At 37.2% G+C, this 23,243-nt stretch overlaps 1 protein-coding gene across 4 annotated transcripts in view; it reads right to left on the bottom strand.

The window, feature by feature from the left end:
• Positions 1 to 23,243, bottom strand: part of DCC (DCC netrin 1 receptor) — a 1,140,843-nt gene that overhangs the window by 308,128 nt on the left and 809,472 nt on the right. For all 4 annotated transcript variants that reach the window (XM_045458871.1, XM_045458872.1, XM_045458870.1 and 1 more), the window contains exon 9: positions 16,909 to 17,063. In XM_045458871.1, coding sequence (XP_045314827.1) covers positions 16,909 to 17,063 — 155 coding nt within the window. The remainder of the gene's footprint in view (positions 1 to 16,908; positions 17,064 to 23,243) is intronic.

The following is a 23,243-nucleotide window of genomic DNA, read 5'->3' as shown; positions in this document are numbered from 1 at the left end:
ATCAAATAATATTCTACCAGTTTTTTAAAAATATGGTGTGTTTCAAGATACTTGATGAAAGTTAAAAAATTCATCCATTTTATTTGAAGATCCCCACACTAAAACTTCAGTGTGGGAATAAGTATTCAGAAAAGAAAAAACAAAACAAAACAGGTGAATATTCCAAGAAATTGTCAGTAACTTTTAAGAAACTCTAGACAGAAATAATGGAAAGGTGAAAACTAGCTCTGAGATAACTAGTGAAAAAGAAAATACCACAAATGGAAATAAAGCACCTTAATTCTGAATCCTTGATCAACAACTCCCCTCCCCTCCCGCCATTCCATAACACTGTATGCTTAGGCCAAATTATTTAAACACCCTGCACATCATTTTCTACACAACATTTCTACACAACAGGGCTATTGCCAGGATTATATGAGGCTATATAGAGAAGCAAGTGTTCCAAATAAGATGGTAGATGATATTGCTATCTGGACTCAAGTCCTCTAAACTATTCCATAGTTTGGTTCCCTCAACAGACAGTTGGAGGAACGAGTATTTGATCTTCTTAAATCTCAAGATTGTTGGGGGGGGAGCAACCGGGTGGCTCAGTCAGTTGGGCATCCAACTCTTGATTTCTGCTCAGGTCATGGATCCCAGGGTCATGGGATCCAGCTCCGCATCGGGCTCTGCACTGAGCAAGGAGCCTGCTTGGGATTCTCTCCCTTTCTCCCTCTGTCCCTCTCCCTTGCTCACACTCCCACAAACTTTCTCTCTAAAATAAAAAAAAAATTCTCAGGATTGTTGGAAGAACATGAGGAGATGATACATGTGAAAGGGAAATAGGAAACATAACATTCCATAGATGTGTACAGCAGGAGCCCTGAATTAGGATTACATTTACAAACCAAATGTGGCCAAAAAAGTGTCTGATAAAAGAGTGGAGGTTTGCCTGCTTTGTCATAATAACACATAGAAGTTAAGCCTTTCATCTTCCTTATAAATACTCCACATATTTTTACTGTTCTTATGTAGATCATACGTTTATGTTTAATTCTTAGGGAAGATCTGCAAGCAGAAATTCCCAGCAAGGGCATGCACAGACCTCTTGCTTGTTTCACACTTATTTGTGGCTCACATATACTTCAGGATTGTATTTCTGCACACAAAAATGTCAGTTCTCTATAAATAGATATGCATCAGAGAAGCAGGTGTCTTCAGCTTATGTGCAACCCGGAGTGTTTCCCATGGTGATAATGTAACTAAATCCCAGCAACCTTTCTCAGAGTTGCTTTGTATTATGGTCAGTATGGGAAGAATCAATATTTGATGTTTGTAGTTTTAATAGAGCAATAAATGACTTGTATAGATTGTTTTTATAAAAGACCCCTGCTGCCATTTATTAGAGAAGAAGGAAGTGGCAATCTTTTTCAGATCCTCAAGTGAGTAGGTTTTTCCACATTATGACAAAAAGATCCTATCTTAAAAAGATACTATCTCTTTGGGAAAGAAATTTATTGTTTATCTATTTCCAGGCTTTAAAAGATAAGGAACTGCCTTGGGTAAACTGGTTCTTTTGGGAGGGACCATAAGTTAAAGAAGAAATTTCGAACTTTATTCTCCTAACACATAGTTTTCACAGAAATGGGAGATCTGGGCTTCTCTTTGAGGCAGAAAATGCCAAAAAACAGATCCCATCTAATAAGCTTTGGTGAGAGAGACTAATGGTGAAGAATATGGGCTCCAGAATGAGAGACTCTGTGTTCAAATCCAGTACCATTGCTCAGGCTATGTGGCCAGCTCATGCTACTTAGTACCTTTGAGTTTAATTTTTCTTATCTTAAAAATGGGGTTAATACTAATGCCTACCCCATGGGTTTGTTGTGGAGATTCATAATAAACAATTTATGAACAGCATCTGGCACACAGGAAATGCTCAATAAATATTAATTAAGTTTTTACAGTGTACCAGGCTTTGGGAGAATTGGTGGGGCAAACAATGAAAACTTCCATAGAACTTATAGTCTAAGATGGCAGGACACAAGGAGCCAAGAGATGAGGGATTCAGATGAGGTGGGAGAGGTTGCCAGGGCAAGACCATACTGGGTCTTAAAGGCCTTGGAATGATTTTGGTCTTTTATTCTTTTTAAATGTTTATTTATTTTTAAGAGAGAGAGAGACAGAACGTGAGTGTGTGTGTGGGGGGGTGGGGGTGCAGAGAGAGAGGGAGACACAGAATCCGAAGCAGGCTCCAGGATCTGAGCTGTCAGCACAGAGCCCCATGCGGGGCTCAAACTCACGAACCGTGAGATCATGACTGGAGCTGAAGTCAGCCACTCAACCAACTAAGCAACCCAGGAGCCCCTGATAAGGAATTGATGAGTTTAAGCATGTTGTATTTTGTTAGTTACATAATGAGTGAATTGAAGTCGGTAAATGTAGGTATTGGGAGACCAGTTGGGAGAATATTCCATAGTAGCTAAGACAGTTGTTAATAGCTGGAATAAGAACAATGACAGTGGGCAGGGATTCAAGAGCTACGTGGAAGATAAAATCAGCAGCATTTGAGGTATCAGAGGTAGGGCAGTGAGGAGGATGGAAGCACCAAGAATGACTCCTGTATTTCTGACTTGCACTGCTGAGTGTTTCTGGGGTTGTTCACTAAGACAGTCAATACTCCACTAAAACTAGACCCGGAAGGTGTGCGGGTGTGGATGTATTAGCAGGTGAATATCACAGCACTGCTACCCACTGTTGGGTCTGAGGTAATTCACTACACACAGACATGTCCAGTGGCTTATTTATCCTCAGAGGGACAGTCATAACCTAATACTTTTCTTCATCTTTATTTCTCTTTTAATTTCTTGAGGTTCTAGGCATTAATTTCATACCCTACTTCAATGAATGGCCTCAAATCACAGACTTTTTTTTTTCTTTATTTATTTCTCCTGAATTTTTGTCTTTCTTTTTCCATATACAGTTAGCCACGTTTCAGGAACATCAACAAGTCTCCAGATTTTGTGATCATCTGTTTGTTTTGTCCCCACCTTACTTAGATCCTCTAAACCCATACTTTGATCTTTCTTAAAGCACTCAAAATAATTACCCGAGTTAATGGATCAAGCTGTGCTAAGGCACTTTTTTCTGAGTAATGTATATGCATGTTAAGAAATTTTGTTCCCCTTCTCCCCTGATTCTTGCAAAAAGAGCCCAAGATAAAATATCTTTCCTAACAGTAGCAACAATAAAAATTCCACTAACAATGAACTTGGGTACACATCTGACCTTGACAATACTGGAATTAATATTCACTTTGTGATTCCACTGACATTTATCACTGAGAAGCACCTTTAACGCCCTTACACATACATGCATGCAAGGGGAAGATTGATAATCGCACAGGGCAGAAAACCTAGTTGTCCTCTATCTCTAAGAAGCATCTAAAAGGCTCCCGGTCTGCTGACTGAACCACCCTGAGGATTAAGTTTATTTTATTTTCAGTATTCAAAAGATAAGAAGTTTATTAACCACATGGAAGATTTAGGCTTGCTCAGAGATAGCAGCAGGAAGACAAATAGACTACTGCAGTAAATCATCTCACAGAAGTTGGACGACGACTTCACACAGGGACACTGGTGCGCAACTCTGGATCCAAGGCTTCCTTTCTTTCTCCAAGCCCAAGTCCATTGCTTCTATTTGCATTGGTGCCACAAAGTGTCAGACCAGTAGGAAGAAAATACCTTCAACTCAAAATTCAAAGGCTATTGATTATGATATCTAGTAAATGCAGAGTAAAATAAGGAAGATAATGACTAAATATGAATGCTATTTAGGCAAGACTTTAATTACTATTTCTTTGAGAAGGGTTAAGTTTACCTATTATATTTATAACTCCCAAACTCAATTTAACACCAGATTGGCAATCTTCTTGGCTTATTCCTGGTTAAATGTAAGACAGAAGGGTATACATATAGATCATCACTGTTTAGTATAAATGTGAGCCATGAATGCTCATAGTAATTTTAAAAAGCCACATTAAAAAAGTAAAAATCAAGTAAGTGAAATTAATTTTAAAAATATATATTTAACACAATAAACTTAAATTTTATCATTTCAAAATATAATCAATGTAAGATTTGTTACTGTGACATTTTACATTCTTTCCATAGTAACTCTTTAACATCGTGTGTTTATTTTACATTTACACCTTAAATTGGGCAAGCCATAGTTCAAGTGCTAAAAGCCACTTGTGGCTAGTAGCTACCATACTGAACATTGCAGATATAGGCAATGCCACCAGGCTAATTCAAGAACTCATGCATTGAAATGGGGGAAAATTCAATATTACCAAAGACAGTGGTAAAATTACTATAAGAACATTAAATAACAGAGAGGATATAGAACAAATCACATTCAAAGTGATAAAATTAATCAAGCTGTTGGTATAATCTAAGTCAGTAATATGTTAAGTCTATTATTACATTGTTATTTGTGATTAAATAGTATATTAAGTGATGAAACATACCACCAGAAGTAGCAGCAAGTTATTTCTAGGAGTATTAAGAATTTTTGTGAAGAGCTTGGATGAACTACAAGCCAATTAGCCCCCTGAAAAATGGAAGTAATAATAGTTTTTATTTCATTGCAAAGTTGTAGGATAAGACTTTGAACAAAGACCATAGATGAAGGGTTAAGATCAAGTAAGTGATTTATAACATAAAGTAGAAATTATATATCTAGCATGTTCCTCAGCAGTAGAGTTAGCATAACTCATTCAGACTGGCTTAAGCACAATAATGTTGGACGTTTTTAAAACATTATCCTGTCATGGCTGTGTTTTCTGAAGTAAAAAGAATCTTAACTCATTAAAGAACTGCTAAAATGCAGTTAACTTTCAATTAACTATTTTTTCCATTTATTTAAAATTATTATGCTAATCTTAGTTTGTACACACACACACACACACACACACACACACGCATGTACTCACATTGTGGCAGGAATGTTATATTAGATTCAAATCCAGGCTCTGACAATGTTAATTTTGACACGTTTAATTTTATAATTTCTACCATGGGAGTTGGGTTGGGCCAGAACTCTTGCTCACAGGATATTTCACAGGTATAGGGGGTTGCTATGGGCTGAACTTATAAGGTTTCAAGGTGATGACACACCATTACTACTTTAGGTTGTAGCTGTTAAAATCAGACTCAACTTGCTCCCATCAACATTCAAGAAGAAATGCTCATGGGATTTTTATCAACTGAAGATCAAACCATGGAAATCTGAGTGTGTAGTTGGTGTCAGTAACAGTCCTCACTGACAGCTTCTGCAAACTTCGTTATCCAGATGATTCCTTTCACTTGTTAGTCCCCTTAGGGCCACCTGAGCAGTTTGTAGTCTTTAATATACAGAAAGCACTATGTCCTACAGCCTACAAGACAGGGTTAGAATTGTGGAGAGAGGAAGAAGGTAGGGGCATATCAAGTATGCCTTTAAGAAAACGAAGGATGTTTCTCAACCCTTCTCTGCTCGAGGGACAATGGTTGAGATTATTTTTTAAATGAAAAAGGTAGCTTGAGTAATAAAAGTATATATACACACCTCATAGTTTGCTCAGTCCTTGCGCAGATTACTTGGAATCTTACTAACAAATCTTTGTGATTTGTAGGGCAGGGCATGTGTTCTGGACTGGATGGCATCCCCTAAAATTCATGCATACCCAGAAAGGCCTTCGCAGATACGATCAGTTAAGTTAAATGAAGTCATACTGCATTGGGGCATGCTCTAAATCCAATATGATGGGTGTTCTTATACAAAGAGGCAAAGAGACACAGAGACATGGACACGGGAGAAGGACTACAGGAAGCCACCAGAAACCAGGAAGCAGCAAAGAAGGATTTTTCTCTAGAGCTTACAGAGGGAGCGTGGCTCTGCTAACACCTTTGTTTCAGACTCCTTGTCTCCTGAACTATCAGAGAATACATTTCTGTTGTTTTAAACTGCTTAATGCGTTGCACTTCATAGAGCAGCCCTTTGACATTAATACACGCAGTATGATCCCTATTTTATGAGAGGAAATTGAGAATTAGAAAAGGTAACTGATTTCCTCAAAAATATATAGCAGAATATAGAGAACACCACAATCTTGAACCCCTGTCTTTTGCTTTTGGTTCAGTGTTGTACCTGTTTTCAGAAACAAAAACAAACAAAAGTAAACACAATTTTTGCAAGCATAGCAGTTTAGACATAGGTCTGCTGATGCCACCAGTACGCTGACCCACCCTAAGTCACTTAACTCTCTGATCCCAAAGTTTACTCTTTGCAAAATTCCAAAATTGGGATCCACCATGTCAAAGCTATTCTATGGATTCAACATTATGTTTCAGATCATTGGGTAAATACGTTAGACTCTGAGGTAATGAGGGATAGAAGACCCTTCAAGATAGAGAAAAGGGTAAAGAAATGTTGGAAGACAAAAGGCAAATTCCTCCTTAATTCTGTGGCCTCCACTTGGGCCTAAACCAGGCTTCTGCTGGTAAAATTCTTATGTAGTCTCAGAGCGAACAGGTGATTCAACCTCTGGATCTTTTGTGAACAGACATCCCACTAGAATTCAATCTCCTGTTTAATGAACACAGGCAAAGTACATGTCAGAAAACAAGCTGGTTCTGGGCTAACATTTATTTTGGCAGTAAGTTGCCCCTTTTGGATAGGTTCCTTAGAAAATCTCAGCAGCTGGGAGACTGGGCTGCAGATCAGAGGCTCCTTTTAGGCACTTCTTGCTGGTAGCAGCCACATCAAATTACATTTCAATGTTCTATAGGGAGGTTTTCCGGGAAGGAAGCTTCTCTATGATGGACAAATTTATGAGTGTCGGCTGTGCACAGCAGTGTGCATATCTCTGTAGTGCATTCATTAGGGACATTTGGGCACAGAAGTTTTACAGTTTACAACATGGAGAATTCTTCCACGTTTTTCCAGTTGTTCAGCTTTTCCACTATTAGAAGCTAAACACCACATTTCATTTAGCCATCGACCCAGCAGAATGTGACATTTTCTTTTATTTTTATATTCAAAATGTTAGACACATTCCTCAAGCACAGTCTGCTTAGAAAATAAAATGGATTTGGGGCACCTGGGTGGCTCAGTTGGTTAAGCGTTGGCCTCTTGATCTCCACTCAGATCATGACCTCACAGTTTGTGTGATTGAGCCCCACATCAGGCTCTGTGCTGAGCCTGCTTGGGACTCTCTCTCTCCCTCTCTCTCTGCCTCTCCCTGGCTTATGTTCACTCTCTCTCTCTCTCTCTCTCTCTCTCTTTGTCTCTCAAAATAAACAAATATAGAAAAAAAGAAAAGAAAATGAATTTAACAGTTAAAATTAATGTGTCAAAAAAATTAATTCTTGATTTTTCCACACACCCTCCAAGCTAGCTCCTACCCTAGTCTTCTGATTACAACAACAGGCCCCATGATTCACCTAGCTTCTGAGGCCAAAAACCTAATGGTAAATTTGACTCCTGTCTTTTCTCCATCCCATACCGTGAAGCCAGTCTTGTCCCTACCTTCTAAAGGTATCTTGAATCCTAACACCAAAACTTGAGCTACCAACATCTCTTGACTAAACCACTGCATTAGCCTCCTTTCTATTCTCCTCACTCTCACTTTAAATACGAAAATTAGGGTATGTTACTCCCTCTTATATATATGTCTCTTCACTGAGTATGAAATCTACCTTCCTTACTGTGGCTTCCAAGGCTTTTCACGGCCTGGCCCAGTCACCTGTCGACCTCTGTCTCCACTTCTCCCTCTCCCTCTCTCCTCTCCACTCTCCTGTAGCATGGTGGTCTTCTTGTGCTTCCTTTCCAGGGCCTTGGCTCTTGCTACTCTCTTCGGCTCAAATGTCTCCACCCAAGATCTTTGACGGCACCCTCTTCTCAAATTCATTCAGATATCCCCTTAAATGCCCCTTCTCCAGAAAGGCTTTCCTGACTTTCCTTTCTAGAATCACCTCTATTCTCCTCATTCTATACCCTCTTAAGCTGTTTTATTCTTCTGCATGCTTTATTTTTATTGGTTTATTGTACATCCCTATCACTAAAATAAACACCCCACGAGGATAAGTACTTTGTCTTTTTACTGCTGAATTCCCAGTGCTGGAAAATACAGGGTAGCTCTTTGGAGGTACAAGATGAATACTTGTTGAATGAATAAATGAATGGCCTGATAGGGTTCAAACAAATATGGGGAGTGAAAAATGAGCTTATGCAGACTAAAAGACTGATCCATGTGGTGACTTAGTGAGAGTCAGCTTTCTTTCTGCTCTCTGCTCTTAAAAATCTTAAGAACTTTTTATTTTTAAAAAAATTTTTTTAATGTGTATTTATTTTTGAGACAGAGAGAGACAGAGCATGAGCAGGGAAGGGGCAGAGAGAGAGGGAGACACAGAATGTGAAGCAGGCTCCAGGCTCTGAGCTGTCAGCACAGAGCCTGACGTGGGGCTCGAACTCACGAACTGTGAGATCATGACCTGAGCCGAAGTCGGACGCTTAACCGACGGAGCCACCCAGGTGCCCCACATAAGATCTTAAAATAGAAATAGAAGAGACTTATGAAATAACCCAAAGAAAAAGGAGATCATTTCAAACATATGTGAAAAGTACAGAGATAGAGATGAATCAATTATGTGCAGTGTTAAGGAACATGATTACATGAGGAATAATGAGAATCCAGAATGGAGGAATGCATGATTAGAGGAGCGCCCATTATTGAGGGTTTGGCAAAGTACCAGGTAGCAGGCTAAGTCTTTTACACTAATCATCTCATTTAATTCTCTGAATAATCATGTGAGGATGTGTTGTTGTGATCCATTTTATAGACGCTCTTTTAAATTTACAACATTCCTGAAAGATGTTTCTCTTTTATACACAAGGAAACTGTGGCTTAGCATAACTAGCTTACCCCAGTTAGCTAGTAAATGAAAAAGCCAGAATTTAAAACCAGTCTGACTTCTGAATCACTGTTCTTAACCACCTTCCACTTTTCTTCCACTTGGAACTTGGAACACCAATTATAGCTTTAATTAGGTGGTAATTAGTAACTTACTTGTGCAACCATGGGCTCAGAGTTCTACTGTTTGACTTTCAGTTGATAAAAACCCCACAATCATTTTCTCCTGAGCATTGATGGCAACATCCTGACTCTGGTTTATAACAGCTGCGATCCAAGGCAGTAACTGCATATCATCACCTTAAAATCTTTCGATTTCGACCCATGGCAACCCCTTGTACCTGTCAAATATCCCGTAATTAGAAATGATGGCCCAACTCAATTTCTATACTGGGGATGATTTGAGGCTTCCCAAGGTGGAAAGTTTGGGCTGAGAAAGAAAAGAGTTTTTCATAGAATAGACCTGTTAGGGGTTTCTTTTGCCTAGATATCTTCCTACAGAGTAGAAATAATATCTGTATTAAAATAATATAATTCAGGAACATTGGAGTTAGAGCACAATAGTCCCATTATTGCCCTTTTGTGTAGCATGTAAGATTTATCATATATTATAGCAGGCAGAATACCAGCCATGGTTAAAAGAATCCATAAAAAAATGAAGTGATTTAATTTTGGTTAGGTATCATATTAGGTTAAGTCAACTGTAAGTTTCTTGACATGATCCTTTCTAAATTACACTAATATTTCACACCAGAACACTATATCTATAACATTATGTGTATTAAACAGCATCTATGTGATTGTGCTAATGATATTATGTTATATAATTTTATGTTAAGTGTTATAATACCATAACCTGATATATATGCGTTAAATTATATAGTACTTATACACTAATGCCTTGTAACTGTAACTTTAGATTAAAAAAAAGAGGAAATAATTTGATCTCACAGTATGATTTAGAACAATGTATCTTACAGATATATTTTCATCAAAAATTTCATCCCTAACTTTTTTGGTATTATTCTGTTCATCTTATTTTACTTTCTATCCTCAGCACCTATAGAGGCCTTGACACTTGGTAGGTAGGTGCTCAATAAATGTTTATAGACTGTATAGATTAACAAAGCTTCTCAAGAGAGGGTATAAATACAGATGTATAAATATGAAGTATATTTACAGGTATAAACACCATACTCTCTTTCTGTCTTTATTTTTCACTAGTCATGTTCACCAGCTCTCCACAGAATCAAATATAATTGAAGAAGTTCCATAAAAAAACTCAGCTCAGCTGTTTTATCTTTAGAGTAGATTTTTATTTGGCTGTGCCAGCATAATGACAATATCCCTAAAGATGCTCAAGCTCCATTTTGCTCTACTTCAGTTTAGCCAGCAACCTACTTTCATTTTTAATAGGGTATATAACCAAACTATGCGATTAAACCTAAAATCAATCTATTCTGGGGGGAAACATCTTTATCCCAGACTGGATACCCATACTTCCTCAAAACGTCTTATTATTATTATATTTCCATGTCCTCTTTCTTCAAAGTCTCTAATACATATATACATATGTGTGTGTATACACATATATATACATACCAGCATACATACATAATAATTTCTGTTTAATTTTTCACCAAGCAGATAACTTCTCTAAATGTTTGATTACACCAATGGAAGAAGCTTAAATTATGCTTTATGCTCAGAGTAAAAGAGAATAACAGTGAGCCAAGAGAAGCCTTTGGGGAAATGGAACTTAGACTGTCCCACTGCTGAATCAAGCAACACATCATCTTTGTCCTTCATCTTTAAAGATACTTACCTTTTTTACCCTGAGAAAATATTTAGAGACCTTTAAGTAACTAACTGAAGAAGATGTTGAAATCTAGATTCTCTGGTCTTTGAAAAATAAATCTTTTATATTAATTCAATGTATAATTCACTTTTCAACATTCAAAGAGCACTAATCTGTTAAATGTTTTTAAAGTTCTGCTTAAAATGGTTGCCACTAGACTACTAGTTCTTGAGAGTCAAAACAATGTCTGACTCGCTTTTGTATTTTCATGCACTAAATTAGTGTCTAGATTGATAGCGTCCAATAGAACTGTTTGCAATAACGGAAATGTTCTCTATGCCATCCCACATAGTAGCCAATAGTCATATATAAGCCACTGAAATGTGACTAATTAGGCTGAGGAACTGAATTTTTAGTTCTCAATTTTATTTAAGTTTTAAGTGCTATTTAACAACTGAAATATGGCTACTGTGTCTGAATTTAAATTTTATTTTACTCCAATGCACTTAAATAAACACATGTGACTAATAGTTACTGTACTGGAGAGTGAAGTTCTCAAACTTAACATGAAAAACAATTTTTGATTGAATGAATAAATGAATGAATGAACTACAGAGTGATTCACACTTGCTCTCAACTCTTCTAGTATGATTAAACAACCCATCCTTCCAAGCCTACCTCGAATTGTCATTATAAAAGACATAATACCTCTCCTAACTGACCATTATATACAAATGGATTCCTTAAGGCTTCTCTCACTAAGGATACCAAACCATAAGTCTTTAATGTCTCCCATCTTGTATTTGTAAAACCTAAAAGCATGTTTTGCAATGAGACTTTTAAATTGCATCAGCATTTGTATGCTACCAAAAAAAGATGGAATGTCAATGCTTATCATAATTTCTTTCCATGATTAACCAATAGTCATGCACATGACCATGCATTGTTCATTGGTTCATGGTCAACTTTGTCACCACAGTCATCCCAAATATTCACTCAAATCACCATGCAGTACAGTTAATAATTGAAAAGCAGCTCGAGTTATAAAATAAATGAGCTAGACAGAACTATGATTTACTTGATTTTCTTAATTTACAGAATCATGATAAAGTAAAAATATAATTGGAATTTAATACCTTGGCCATATAATAAGTATGGCTGAGATTTTACCAGCAAATTTTAAGTAACCAGTTATTCATAAGACGGCAATGTTGTGACACATAATGGGATGATGGTATGTTTTCTGATAATAGACCTCAAAGTTCAGTTAGGGATACAAAGATATGCATTAGGCAAGATGAGATGACAACCTAGTCTATAATGGCCTGATAAATTATAGGCAGATGATAATTAGGGGAAAAGTAATAAAATATATAAATGGCTGATTTGTATAGTAATCAAGCTAGTTCCAAACTATCAAAAAGGTATTATATGAACTTTATTACCTACTGAGTGTCCCACTTTGTTTGTTAAGTGCAGGGCAGTTGGGATTATGTTTCCATTTGATCCTGTCAGGGGCAGGGAGTTTCTCTCTATTGACTGTCTACTTGATGCCAGGGAAGACTCAGGAGCTTCTCATATGTTATCACATTTCTTCTAGAAAGAAGAGGAATAAATCATATCTTCAATTTATAGTTAGGGAAACTGAGGTCTCAAGGATTAAGAAACTTGCCCTAGGATTCAGGTACTAATATTGAACAAATGATGTTCAGAAATTTCTCATTTCCCTCATAACAACTGTACAAGTAGAGCCCTATTCGAATGAATGAATAAATGAGTCAATGAATGAATGAATATCCGTGGAAGGAGGGAAAAAAGAAAATATGCCTATGCTTCTGGATAATATATTCTAAAGTGACTCAACCTGGGGTGGGGTGGATTTCACTCATCTTTTCAGTGTAAATATAATGGACTAAGAATATTACTCACAACTCAAATATAAAAGGGTTTTGTGGATAATTGGGTTGTGGTCTAGCAAATAGGCTTCCCATTCTAACTGAAGCCCTAGGCCAGTATGTGGTCCATTTTAACATTCTTCACGATTAAACTGCCTTAACAGCATCTTAAAGGACCCCAAATAATAATTCAAAAACTCTCCACATGTGGTATGAAAAGATTAGACAAGTCTTAAGCAGGCAGGGACTTAAATCCAGCTGATAATACAGTGGAGAAATTACACACCATAAAGGCAGGGGGAAGAAGCAAGGGTTTAGCAAAAGGAAGATATAATCAGGGGACATAAACCTTCCTTTAAATCAAGCTTTTCTATTCTGGGTGATTATTTCATAAACTGGATCTGGGGCTGTTGATCTCTTTAAATGATTACTACAAAATGTATGCAGTTTTAGAAACAGTTGCTGGCTGATTTATATTTCAGACATATTTTCCATTAGTGTTTATTCCTTGAGAATATGGTTTTCATAATAGAGTTAATATTTTCAAATATTATGGAAAACTTGAAATTCAATTTGTATAAAAGCTATGTAATTTTAGTGTACAATTACTACATCATATTTGGAAAAACAGTGATAAAAGGAGCAACCAAATGCATACCCAGATGAAGCCCATTTTCAAAAGATGAGATCATTTTGTCAGGGAAAGTAATAATGATAGAATTGCCCACCTCCCTTGCCTCTAAATTCTGAATTTTAGCCAAATAATAAAATCAGCCTTTGAACTTCCTCTAAAAAAAATAACAGTAGGCTCATAAGCTGATGGCGGCGGTGGGGGGGGGGCTAGAAGGGGAGGAAAGGAGAGAGAGAGACAAAGGAGAAATAGGAGAGGAGAGGAAATGAAGCACAGGATCTCTAGAATGTTCCATCTTCCTCAGCAATTGGTACACTATCAAGCAGGCTTGAAGAAGATGAAGTGTTCCTTATCCTAGACATATTTTTAAATTGTCAAAATGGCATTTTGTGTTAACAACAGAAGATAAAATACACATATAGTACCTATTAGTCATGATAACATAATTTATTTATTCTAATGTCTGTAATAAAGACAGCAAGTGAGCTACATAGTATTCTTAATGTAAATGAATTGAAGGAGTTGGCTAACTGTTTTGTACATCTAAAGGATATTCTGAATGTACTGTTTATCTAGCCTGATCTATTCTTATCTATGTATCCACTAAGTAAGAGGGGAATTATCTAAGGCAATTCTCAACAAAACAGAATCAGGTCACTTCCCACCCCCATTCAAGTAAACAATGGCCTGTAAAGGAAAGAATTCTTACTCCATGCAGCAGTAAGAACAGAAGTGATTTAATAATGATGCTGTTATTAAAGGCCAACACATGGTTAGAATTCTAAGGTCATTATTATGCCCTTGGTGAAAAAATTCTAAGCTCCTTCATGTTACCAAAGCAGAAAGATTCTACATTTCATTTTCTGGGGAAAAGATCACTTATATCAGACAACAGTTCTAACAAGCAACATACTTTATTCAGTCAGGCATTTAGTTTTATCATCATTTATACTAATTTCTAAGCAAAGTAAATGCTTACTGAAACCAGCACACATAAGGTCCTCTGCACAAATTCTCAGACTACTTACTGAATGAGGAGGAATGGAAGATATACAAAAGGGCTAAGGCAGCTGTCTTTGAAATACAACACTTGCTTGAGGAAGCAGGCATGATGTAATTTAAAAATACAAAAATAACTAGACACTATGCCTCAACCATCCCAGGTAATGGGCCCACATGCAAACCCATGATTGAAATGGTAATATTTCACTTAACGACTTCCTACAAGTTCCCTTACTTTGTTTTGTTATTGTTACACATTTGGAATATTTGCCTCCTTAAGAATCTTCTGAAATCCATAAGTGCTATTATTTCATTACACACATATGCTTTTCTAACATGCTTCAGATGGCAGGAAACAGTATTAGGAACATAGCAGATGTTCATTAAACATATTTATAAGTTGAATTATGTTACTGTTTTTGTTTTATAAGCTAAGGCCATATGTGTGATACAAATAATCACTGTCTGATTTTCTTTTTATTAATGATACTAAATATGGTAGAAAATATTATATCATTAGTAGTATTTTCATGAAATGAGTCAGGATCAAATGAAAAATACTTTCTTGTCCCTTGGCTTTGAAAAGTTGGCATAAGAGAAAGTAAGTTAAAAATAAAACTCTATAAATTGGTATTTTTAGTTGGATACTTAGAAACAATGGAATTGATAGAAGAAAAAATAATGTTGCTCAGTCTTAAAAAACAAGGCTGTCTCCCTATGGTTTTTATCAGAAACATAATATAATCATGGCCAGTCAGCCTTGAAATGTACACTAAAACAAATTCTTAGGATACCATTAAGATTAGGAAGTAAAGAATTCAGATAATTCATAGAAATTGGATCTTTTGAAAATAAATAAGCTTTTAACATTTATGTTCTACCATTACAAAATTAAATGAGGTTTTCCTTTAGAGAGTTTCTGATGAGTTTTTAAATTGTTGGTCTGCATACAACATGGCATGCACCATTTAAAAAAATTATATGTGTGTGTGTGTGTGTGTGTGTGTGTGTGTGTGTGTATATATATATTTTTTTTTTTTTACCTAATTTGTTTTTATTCAACTTTGTTGATTATAAATATCATATATTCATAAAAGTTATTGATTCTCTTTATATAAGATCTATAAAGAATAAGTTAATAAAGAAACTGTTGACTAAAACATAGACATTGTGAAATGGAAGTTGGCATTATTTAGTGATTTAAATACAAACACGAAAAACATTCTCAAGAACAGATACTTAGAGATAGAACTGGCTTCATTTATGGGCATAACAACCAGTGATGTCACCTAACATACTGCATGGAATGTGGCTTAGTGCCCTGCTGTAGCTTCTGGATCCTGTGTTGGAGCCTGTATTTCCTAAACATTATCTGATACCTGTACATACTCTGCCTTTAAAGATGCTGTTTGGCATTTTATTTCTATGAGGCAAATATTTCTAAGATTTGTACAGTTCAGCCCTCTCTCCAACCACTAACACATTTTTTATTCCAATTTCTTAACATTTAGTCTTTGTGACCTTGTCTGAGTAGAAAAAAGAAGAATGTAGATTTTGCCAAGGATAGAGCATGAAACCAGCACTAGACTACATATCAGAGGGTTACTGCTCCCTCTTCATCAACATGTTAATTTAAAATACCCAAAAATTGACATGCAAAGATTATTTCCTCATATTTATCAATTAAAAGATTTCTAATTTCTACTTCACCATCTTCCAAAAGCATGTAGGACGATTCTAAAATGAAACATAGGTTTTTTTAAAAATAAAATGAACAGGAACCCAAACGGAATAGTATCATGAATGAAAAGAAAAAGAAGTAGATACAACTAGGTGTCTAAATAATGTAGTTTTTTACGAGTAGTCATTCATTTCGACTTTTGATTATAATTTTTAAAAATTTTAACAAGATAAAGCTGGCAAACTGCTCATCAGTAATCAATCTTTCCAAATAACATTAGAAGTTTAATAGAAAAAAAAAACCACAAAATTGTATAAGATTGACATCTTTCAACTGTATAGCTTTGGAGCTATTCCATTTTAAAAGTAGAAATCCGTGAATTATAACATGGTCAAAGAACATTCAACTGTTTTACTTTGTGAAGATGTGGTTTAATACAGTGATTTTAGTTAGAGGATCATGAGATTGCCCAATAGTGATTATCTCTTTTTATTTCTTGAGCTGTGGCTTGCTTTTGGAATCTCCTTAAGGGCATTCAGTGCATGTTTAAGTTATTTGATAAGTCCCTGTATTTGGAAGTCCTATGTGGTTGTTCTTTCACCTTTGATGTTACATTCTTGATAGACAAACTTGGAAAACCCCATAAAAAATCAGTGGAGGAGACTGATACCCAATATGGACGATAAAGGCCTGGCTGGCAGAGTTAGTCAGTTACTTACTTAGGAAGTGAACATGTAGATTGCGTGGATGGATTAGGCCTTTACAGTTGTCAATTTGCCGTTATGGCTTAAATGGGGAGGCCATTTTGTTAAAAAGTTATCTTACCTTTAAAAATCCTTGAGTTTAATGTGTTGCTTCAGAAATATTCCTTCCATCTTGTTACCTTAAGAAATTTCTATGACAGGATTCAAGGATATTGCCAGCAAGAAGAAATAGTTTCTAAATGTGCCCTTCTATTTTCATACTCACACTCTGGCTGAGTGGCCACTTTGATGGGTTGAGAACTCTCTCCTGGTCCCCACTCATTGTAGGCCACAACTCGGAAGGTATACATGGCTTCTGGCTTCAGGTTTCCCACAGTAAGCTGAAGGGACCCAGGCTGGGATGTATTCAATGCTCGTTCCCTGGGAAATAAAAGTTTCAGGGAAAGATTATTTTAACATGAGTACTTTTAGCCAAACGTTTACTTAATGTGCCAAAGCAGTGAGGTGGACCGAAGTCTGCTTTCTCATTTAGTGTTGACTCTGCTGTAAATCAAGGCCTCTGGCTTACTATGGGAAATAGATTGGAAGGGCCTACAAATAAATATTACAGGGTTCTGGGGGAGTTCAAGTTTATGCCATTCCCATGAAACTTGCAAACTAAAGTCTTTTCCCTTGACATTTTACAATTTAGAATTCACAACTCATGACAAAGAGCTATTAAAATAAGAAGAAACATCTGGAATGTAGACAGGAAGATGCATTTTGTAAACATCCGGCTAATGACAGAAATCAAGGTTTCAATTATTCCACAAATCGGTCTTTGTCAGTATTGCCAACAAATGCATTTATGCATTTTCTCTCATTGTATGAAAGGAAAAGGCAGATGCTAAGTGTTGATGTGCATGGAGCTTGAGTTCCTGTGGTTACGTTAAGTGCAATTAGTGAAGGAGGGTAGATTCCTTTCTACGTGAGGAGAAATTGCAACGTGTCTACTTGCCTTGTTCATCAAGCCAGGTCTATGTGTGTCCAATTCATTTCCCAATCAAAAACTGCCTCAATGATTCCAGACAAATGAATTAATCTGATCATGGTGCAAGGTGTAGTACATATTAAGAGAGGACAAGCCCTATGAATATAGATGCTAACATATAAGAAACAATAACTACTAAAGTATTCTTTAAGAACACACATTATTGTAGACCATTTGTATCCTCATTGGTCTCTTATAATTTACTGACAGGTGAAGAAGGGACTCCTTCTAAACTGGACAACAGTTTCCTCCTTCTCCTTCTCCTCCTCCTCCTCCTTATAATTCACAAGCCCTATGAATATAGATGCTAACATATAAGAAACAATAACTACTAAAGTATTCTTTAAGAACACACATTATTGTAGACATTTGTATCCTCGTTGGTCTCTTATAATTTACTGACAAGTGAAGAAGAAACTCCTAAACTAGACAACAGTTTCCTCCTCCTCCTCCTCCTTTTTTTTTTTTTTTAAAGAGAGAGTGAGAGAGAGAACGTGCATAAGTAGGGGAGAAGGGCAGAGGGAGAGAATCCTAAGCAGGCTCCATGCTCAGTGCAGAGCCCAATGCAGGGCTCGATTCCACAGCCCTGGGATCATGACCTGAGCCAAAACCAAGAGTCTGATGCTCAACCTACTGAGCATCCCACCCAGGTGTCCCTACTCAACTGATACTTAAGTCTTCTATTTCTAGATACTGTCTCTTGCATTTCAATGGAATTATATGTGCATTTTAATTTTGCCATGTGGTTTTATTATGTTTGGGGAAATATTTAAAATGTCTGTCAGGGCAAATTAGGTCTCCAAAGAGAAAAAAAAAACCCACAAAGTTCTAAGGGAATTAATGGTGATTCTTGAGCATGTATACAATCTTAATTTGACTGATATAGCAGAGACTGGCTGGTTCATCCTCAAACTCATTTCTTCTTCATGTGCTTGCCTGTATTTCCCAGCCCCTGTGGGAGCGAGACAAGGTCATGTGACCGAGCATACCCAGTGAGTTTGAGGTTACACAACATGTGCTGATTCTAGGTCTGGCCTAGAAAAACTGCACACACGGTCACCTCTGTTTTCTCTTCTTCACCTGTGGGCCTGGGGTAGTCAAGCATGGGAACCTTGGGAGCCATATATGGATGATGGAGCAGTCCAGATTTGCAAGAATTCTGGAGAAGAGCTGGGAGAACTGCTTGTCAATCAGGAACATCCTTTTTCTACTTTATAGAGTCAAACAGTTTTGAACCATTATAAATATTAGGGCTTGTTCATTATAGAAGGTAGTGTTATTTTATCCATTACTGCTAATAATTAAAATATGTACCCAGAGTGGTTACCAGGGTCTAGGGGGAGAGAGGAAGAGGAAGTTATTTAATGGGTAGAGAGTTTCAGTTGAGGAAGATGAAAAAGCTCTGGAGATAGAGGGTGGTGATAATGCTAATACATTATGAATGTACTTAATGCCACAGAACTCCATACTTAAAAATGGTAAAACCTATAAATATTATATTATGTATATTTACCACAATAAAAAACAAACACCCTGTATGAATCTACATATAGCCTAAGGTTTAGGTATTCCTTTAGGAGTGCTGTGTTAAGTTGCTGCAAGGCTGAAGTGTGACTTATAGGAGGGGAGGGAGCTGGGTGGATTTCAATAGTAATGGAAAGTAGGTAAGGCTAAGACATCAGATAATTCTCCTGCATACCACATATCACACTACTCTCTTCTACCCACCTAAGATTATGTAGGCCAACAAGTTGCTTTATAAAAGAAAACCCTTACAATCAGAACATATGCCTTGTGGATATATGGATTTTTGCATCTTATTTAGTTTTCTTTAGCAGAACTTTTAGATACATTGCTTCATGCAGCTCTTTTATATAGATAGTATGATTTTATCATTATACAGATGCAAAAGTGTAATTTGGAAAAATAGTGTTTTGTTTTTTTTTATTTCCAAAGGGCTTACAGTTAGTAGATAGCAAAGTTAAAAATGAAAGCTGGGGATTCATCCTTTAAACCAGTATTGATATCATTTAACAACTGTGAGGAAATGAGGGGCTTATTTGGATCATGGGCCCTTTGGGTAGAAGATATAAGGCCATAAAGGAGAAGGGATGCTAGGCATTCAGAAACCACTGTGAGATGAATCTGTCAACTGCTGTGATATGTTTCCTAGAATCCAAGTAACATAGTTGTCATGAATGTCAGATTTGCATACCAAACTTCTTGGGTATCTATAAGGAAAAATGGCTTTCATAATCAATACTATTACTAAAGAATACTACTAAAGAATTCAGCGGAAAGATCTGTGTTCCGGGACATGCTGGCATAATCTCTTGAACAGACATTCTTCAAAGGAAAAAGAGGCAAGAAAATCTGGGCACGTAAGAATGTCAAAGATCATCACTCACATATAAAAGTGGATGCTGGTTTTTATTATGAAGAGAAGAGTTTTAGGCTCCCATAATCTGTATCAGCCTTGAAAAAGTATCCCAAATTAATAACAGTCATGAAGAAAAGTATACTCGTTAAGTATACTCAATATTATACAAAGTGTGAATAAAGCATCTTTAGAAAATATTTCTATGGTAGCAATCTGGAGAAAAAATACAATTTAAGCAAATAAAGGGTGCTTTCTCCACAAATAACTTCAACACAACTCTACCCCCCTACTCTAACCACATGCTAGCACTGCCCTGGGTTGACCACCAGTTTCTTCAATGTACACTCTTTTTCAAACTTTTTTAATGTTTATTCATTTTTCAGAGAGAGACAGAGCATGAGCGGGAGGGCCAGAGAGAGAGGGAGACACAGAATCCGAAGCAGGCTGCAACCTCTGAGCTGTCAGCACAGAGCTTGACGTGGGGCTCGAACCCACAAAGTATGAAATCGTGACCTGAGCTGAATTGAAGTCAGATGCTTAACCGACTGAGCCACCCAGGCACCCATTCAAAGTACACGCTTAATGGTTTAATAATGATTTAATTGAAACACTTCAATTTATGTGCCACTTTTCAGAAATCTGCTCATGTAATCAAAGTGAGGTCACAATGAAAATATTTTTTAGACTGGAGTGGCTTCATCATTCTTAAGTCTGGGGTTGTTCTTTCGGCTCTCTCAGTTTAGCTGAGCCTGAGTCCTCAAGTGCTAATTGGTGCCGTAAAAATGTTTACCTCATAGGGTTTCTAGAGAATTGAATGAGATGCTGGAACCACATAAAGCAGTAGGCATGTGCCTGGTCGTCAACATGAAGTCTCACATCCATGGTAGTAACTGCTGTTATTTTTATTATTATAACAAAATGCCACCATAATCTCATAGGAAATAAGGATTCTTGAGTCCAAGAAGAGGACTTTTCCACAAAGTATTCAGAACTAGAATCTGAGGAGAGAAATTAATAAGAGGTACAATCCAAAAGAAAAAAAATACATAAATGGGTTTCACTGGACTGTATGGGCTTGCTCCCCCTGCCCCCACCCCACCACCTCCCTCAAAAAACAAAAACAAAAACAAAAACAAAAAAAAAAAAACACCACTTTTAAAATATTTACTGTAAAGTTAATTTTGTTTTCTGAGATAAGTTAAATTTTAAAGGTGGTCATAACTAGGGGTACTGAACAAATTCTGATAATGAAAATAGTATTATGGGGGCGCCTGGGTGGCCTAGTCGGTTAAGTGTCAGACTGTGGCTCAGGTCACAATCTCACGGTTCATGAGTTTGAGCCCGGCATTGAGCTCTGTGTTGACAGCTCAGAGCCCGGAGCCTGCTTCGGATTCTGTGTCTCCCTCTCTCTCTGCCCCTCCCCCACTCACACTCTGTCTCTCTCTCTTTCTCTCAAAAAGAAGCAAACATTAAAAAAAATAGTATTATCTTTAAAAGGTGTAGGCTTCACGGACAGCACACTGAGAAGGAATTGGTGTTCCCTGAATTCACAACAGAGCCCTGTGAAATGTGACGTCCACACTGCTGGTGTCTGGCCTGTGTTGCCAGGCTGCTCTGGTGGTTCCTTGGGCCCTAGTGGAGGGACTTCAAACTGCTGAAGGCAGACAAATGTATTCTGGGAACCTGGTATTTCCTGCCTGTTGTCCCTCACAGATTGGTTCAGTTGTAAGCCCCAAAGACTTTCAGGCACTTTTGATCATTCCTTTCATGCTTTAATAGTTGAAAAATAAAACACCACAAATCATTCCCAACAAGTAAGTAAAACTCTTGAGTTTGGAAGGGCCATTTATTACTGGTCTCTGGTCTCACAATAAGCCGATGCAAGCCACCTGAAGTAGTTACACTCTCCAGAGTCTCCACGTTGGACCAGTTGGCAATTACAATTTTCTTTCTGATCACTCTGGTCCACATTCCTCTGTGAATGGGCAAATAAACCAACTAGGTATTGAAGAACAAAGAATAATAGATGTTAGGAGTTTACCCAACTATTGTGTTTGGGGTGCACTGCACCAACTATCTTCGGGAAAGTAGCAGGGGCTCAGACCAGCTGTCTCTTGGTGAAGTTCTCTCCTATGACTCTAAAGACGTAACTGCCCTTCAAATCCACAGAGCTCAGAATCATGGCTGTGGCATCAGCTGTATTATTGACAAAGTTTCATTCCTTCACTTCCGTTCCACCTGACTCTGAGTTGGCAGTGTGGAGCTCAGGCAGGTTCAAGATCAGTTGGCTGAAGTAAAGGGAACAAGTCACTTGTGCCTTCTAGAATTCATTCACTATAAATTCATTCAGTGAAAAATCATGCCAAATATAAATATAAAACGTCTGTCTCCTCATGCTGGCTGAAACAACTATAGGCAACTTGCCCTCCTCTTTTATATGGAGGCCAAGAAGAGTTCACAAATAGGAGACATTTCTTTCTTGTAAATTCTACTTTTAGGTGCTTTGGGTTACCTGGTGGAGGTTTCTTAGGAAATAACTGCTATGTTCTAAAAGCACACACTTTGACCTAATAACGACAATGCTGCTGCTTTTCAGAAATCAGATGGCTAAGTCTTGGGTGCTGACACATTGTGAGCCATGAAGTCCAAGATGGTAGTTGCACAAATTGCATTAAGACCTAACTCTGGGAGCACCTGGGTGGCTCAGACAGCTAAGCATCTGACTTTGCCTCAGGTCATGATGTCACAGTTCATAAGATTGAGCCCCACGTTGAGCTCTGTACTGACAGCTCAGAGCCCAGACCGTGCTTCGGATTCTCTGTCTCCCTCTCTTTCCGTGCCTCTCCCGCTTGTGCTCTGTCTCTGTCTCTCTCAAAAATAAATAATAAACATTAAAAAAATTTTTTTAAAGACATAACTCTGGTTAGGTTGTATTCTCCTGAGCCCGAAACCAATTCCTTCTCTGGTTTGTACTTACGATGTATTACAGTGTAATAGCTTTTCCTTTTTTTTTTTTTTTTTTTTGTCATTAGTTTTCCCCATTCCTTCTTTCCATTGATAAGAGATACTCTTCTAACAAATGTAATCTCTCAACTCCATGCTCCAAACATTGTGCTGGCTGCCATTTTATGGTTAATACATCTCAACTCCTTGTGGCAAGATCCAAAGACCTTCAAGATGTGGCCCAAAC

This window comes from Leopardus geoffroyi, chromosome D3 (assembly GCF_018350155.1).
Source record: "Leopardus geoffroyi isolate Oge1 chromosome D3, O.geoffroyi_Oge1_pat1.0, whole genome shotgun sequence".
Lineage (NCBI taxonomy): Eukaryota > Metazoa > Chordata > Mammalia > Carnivora > Felidae > Leopardus > Leopardus geoffroyi.
This window is presented reverse-complemented; position numbering and strand designations above follow the sequence as displayed.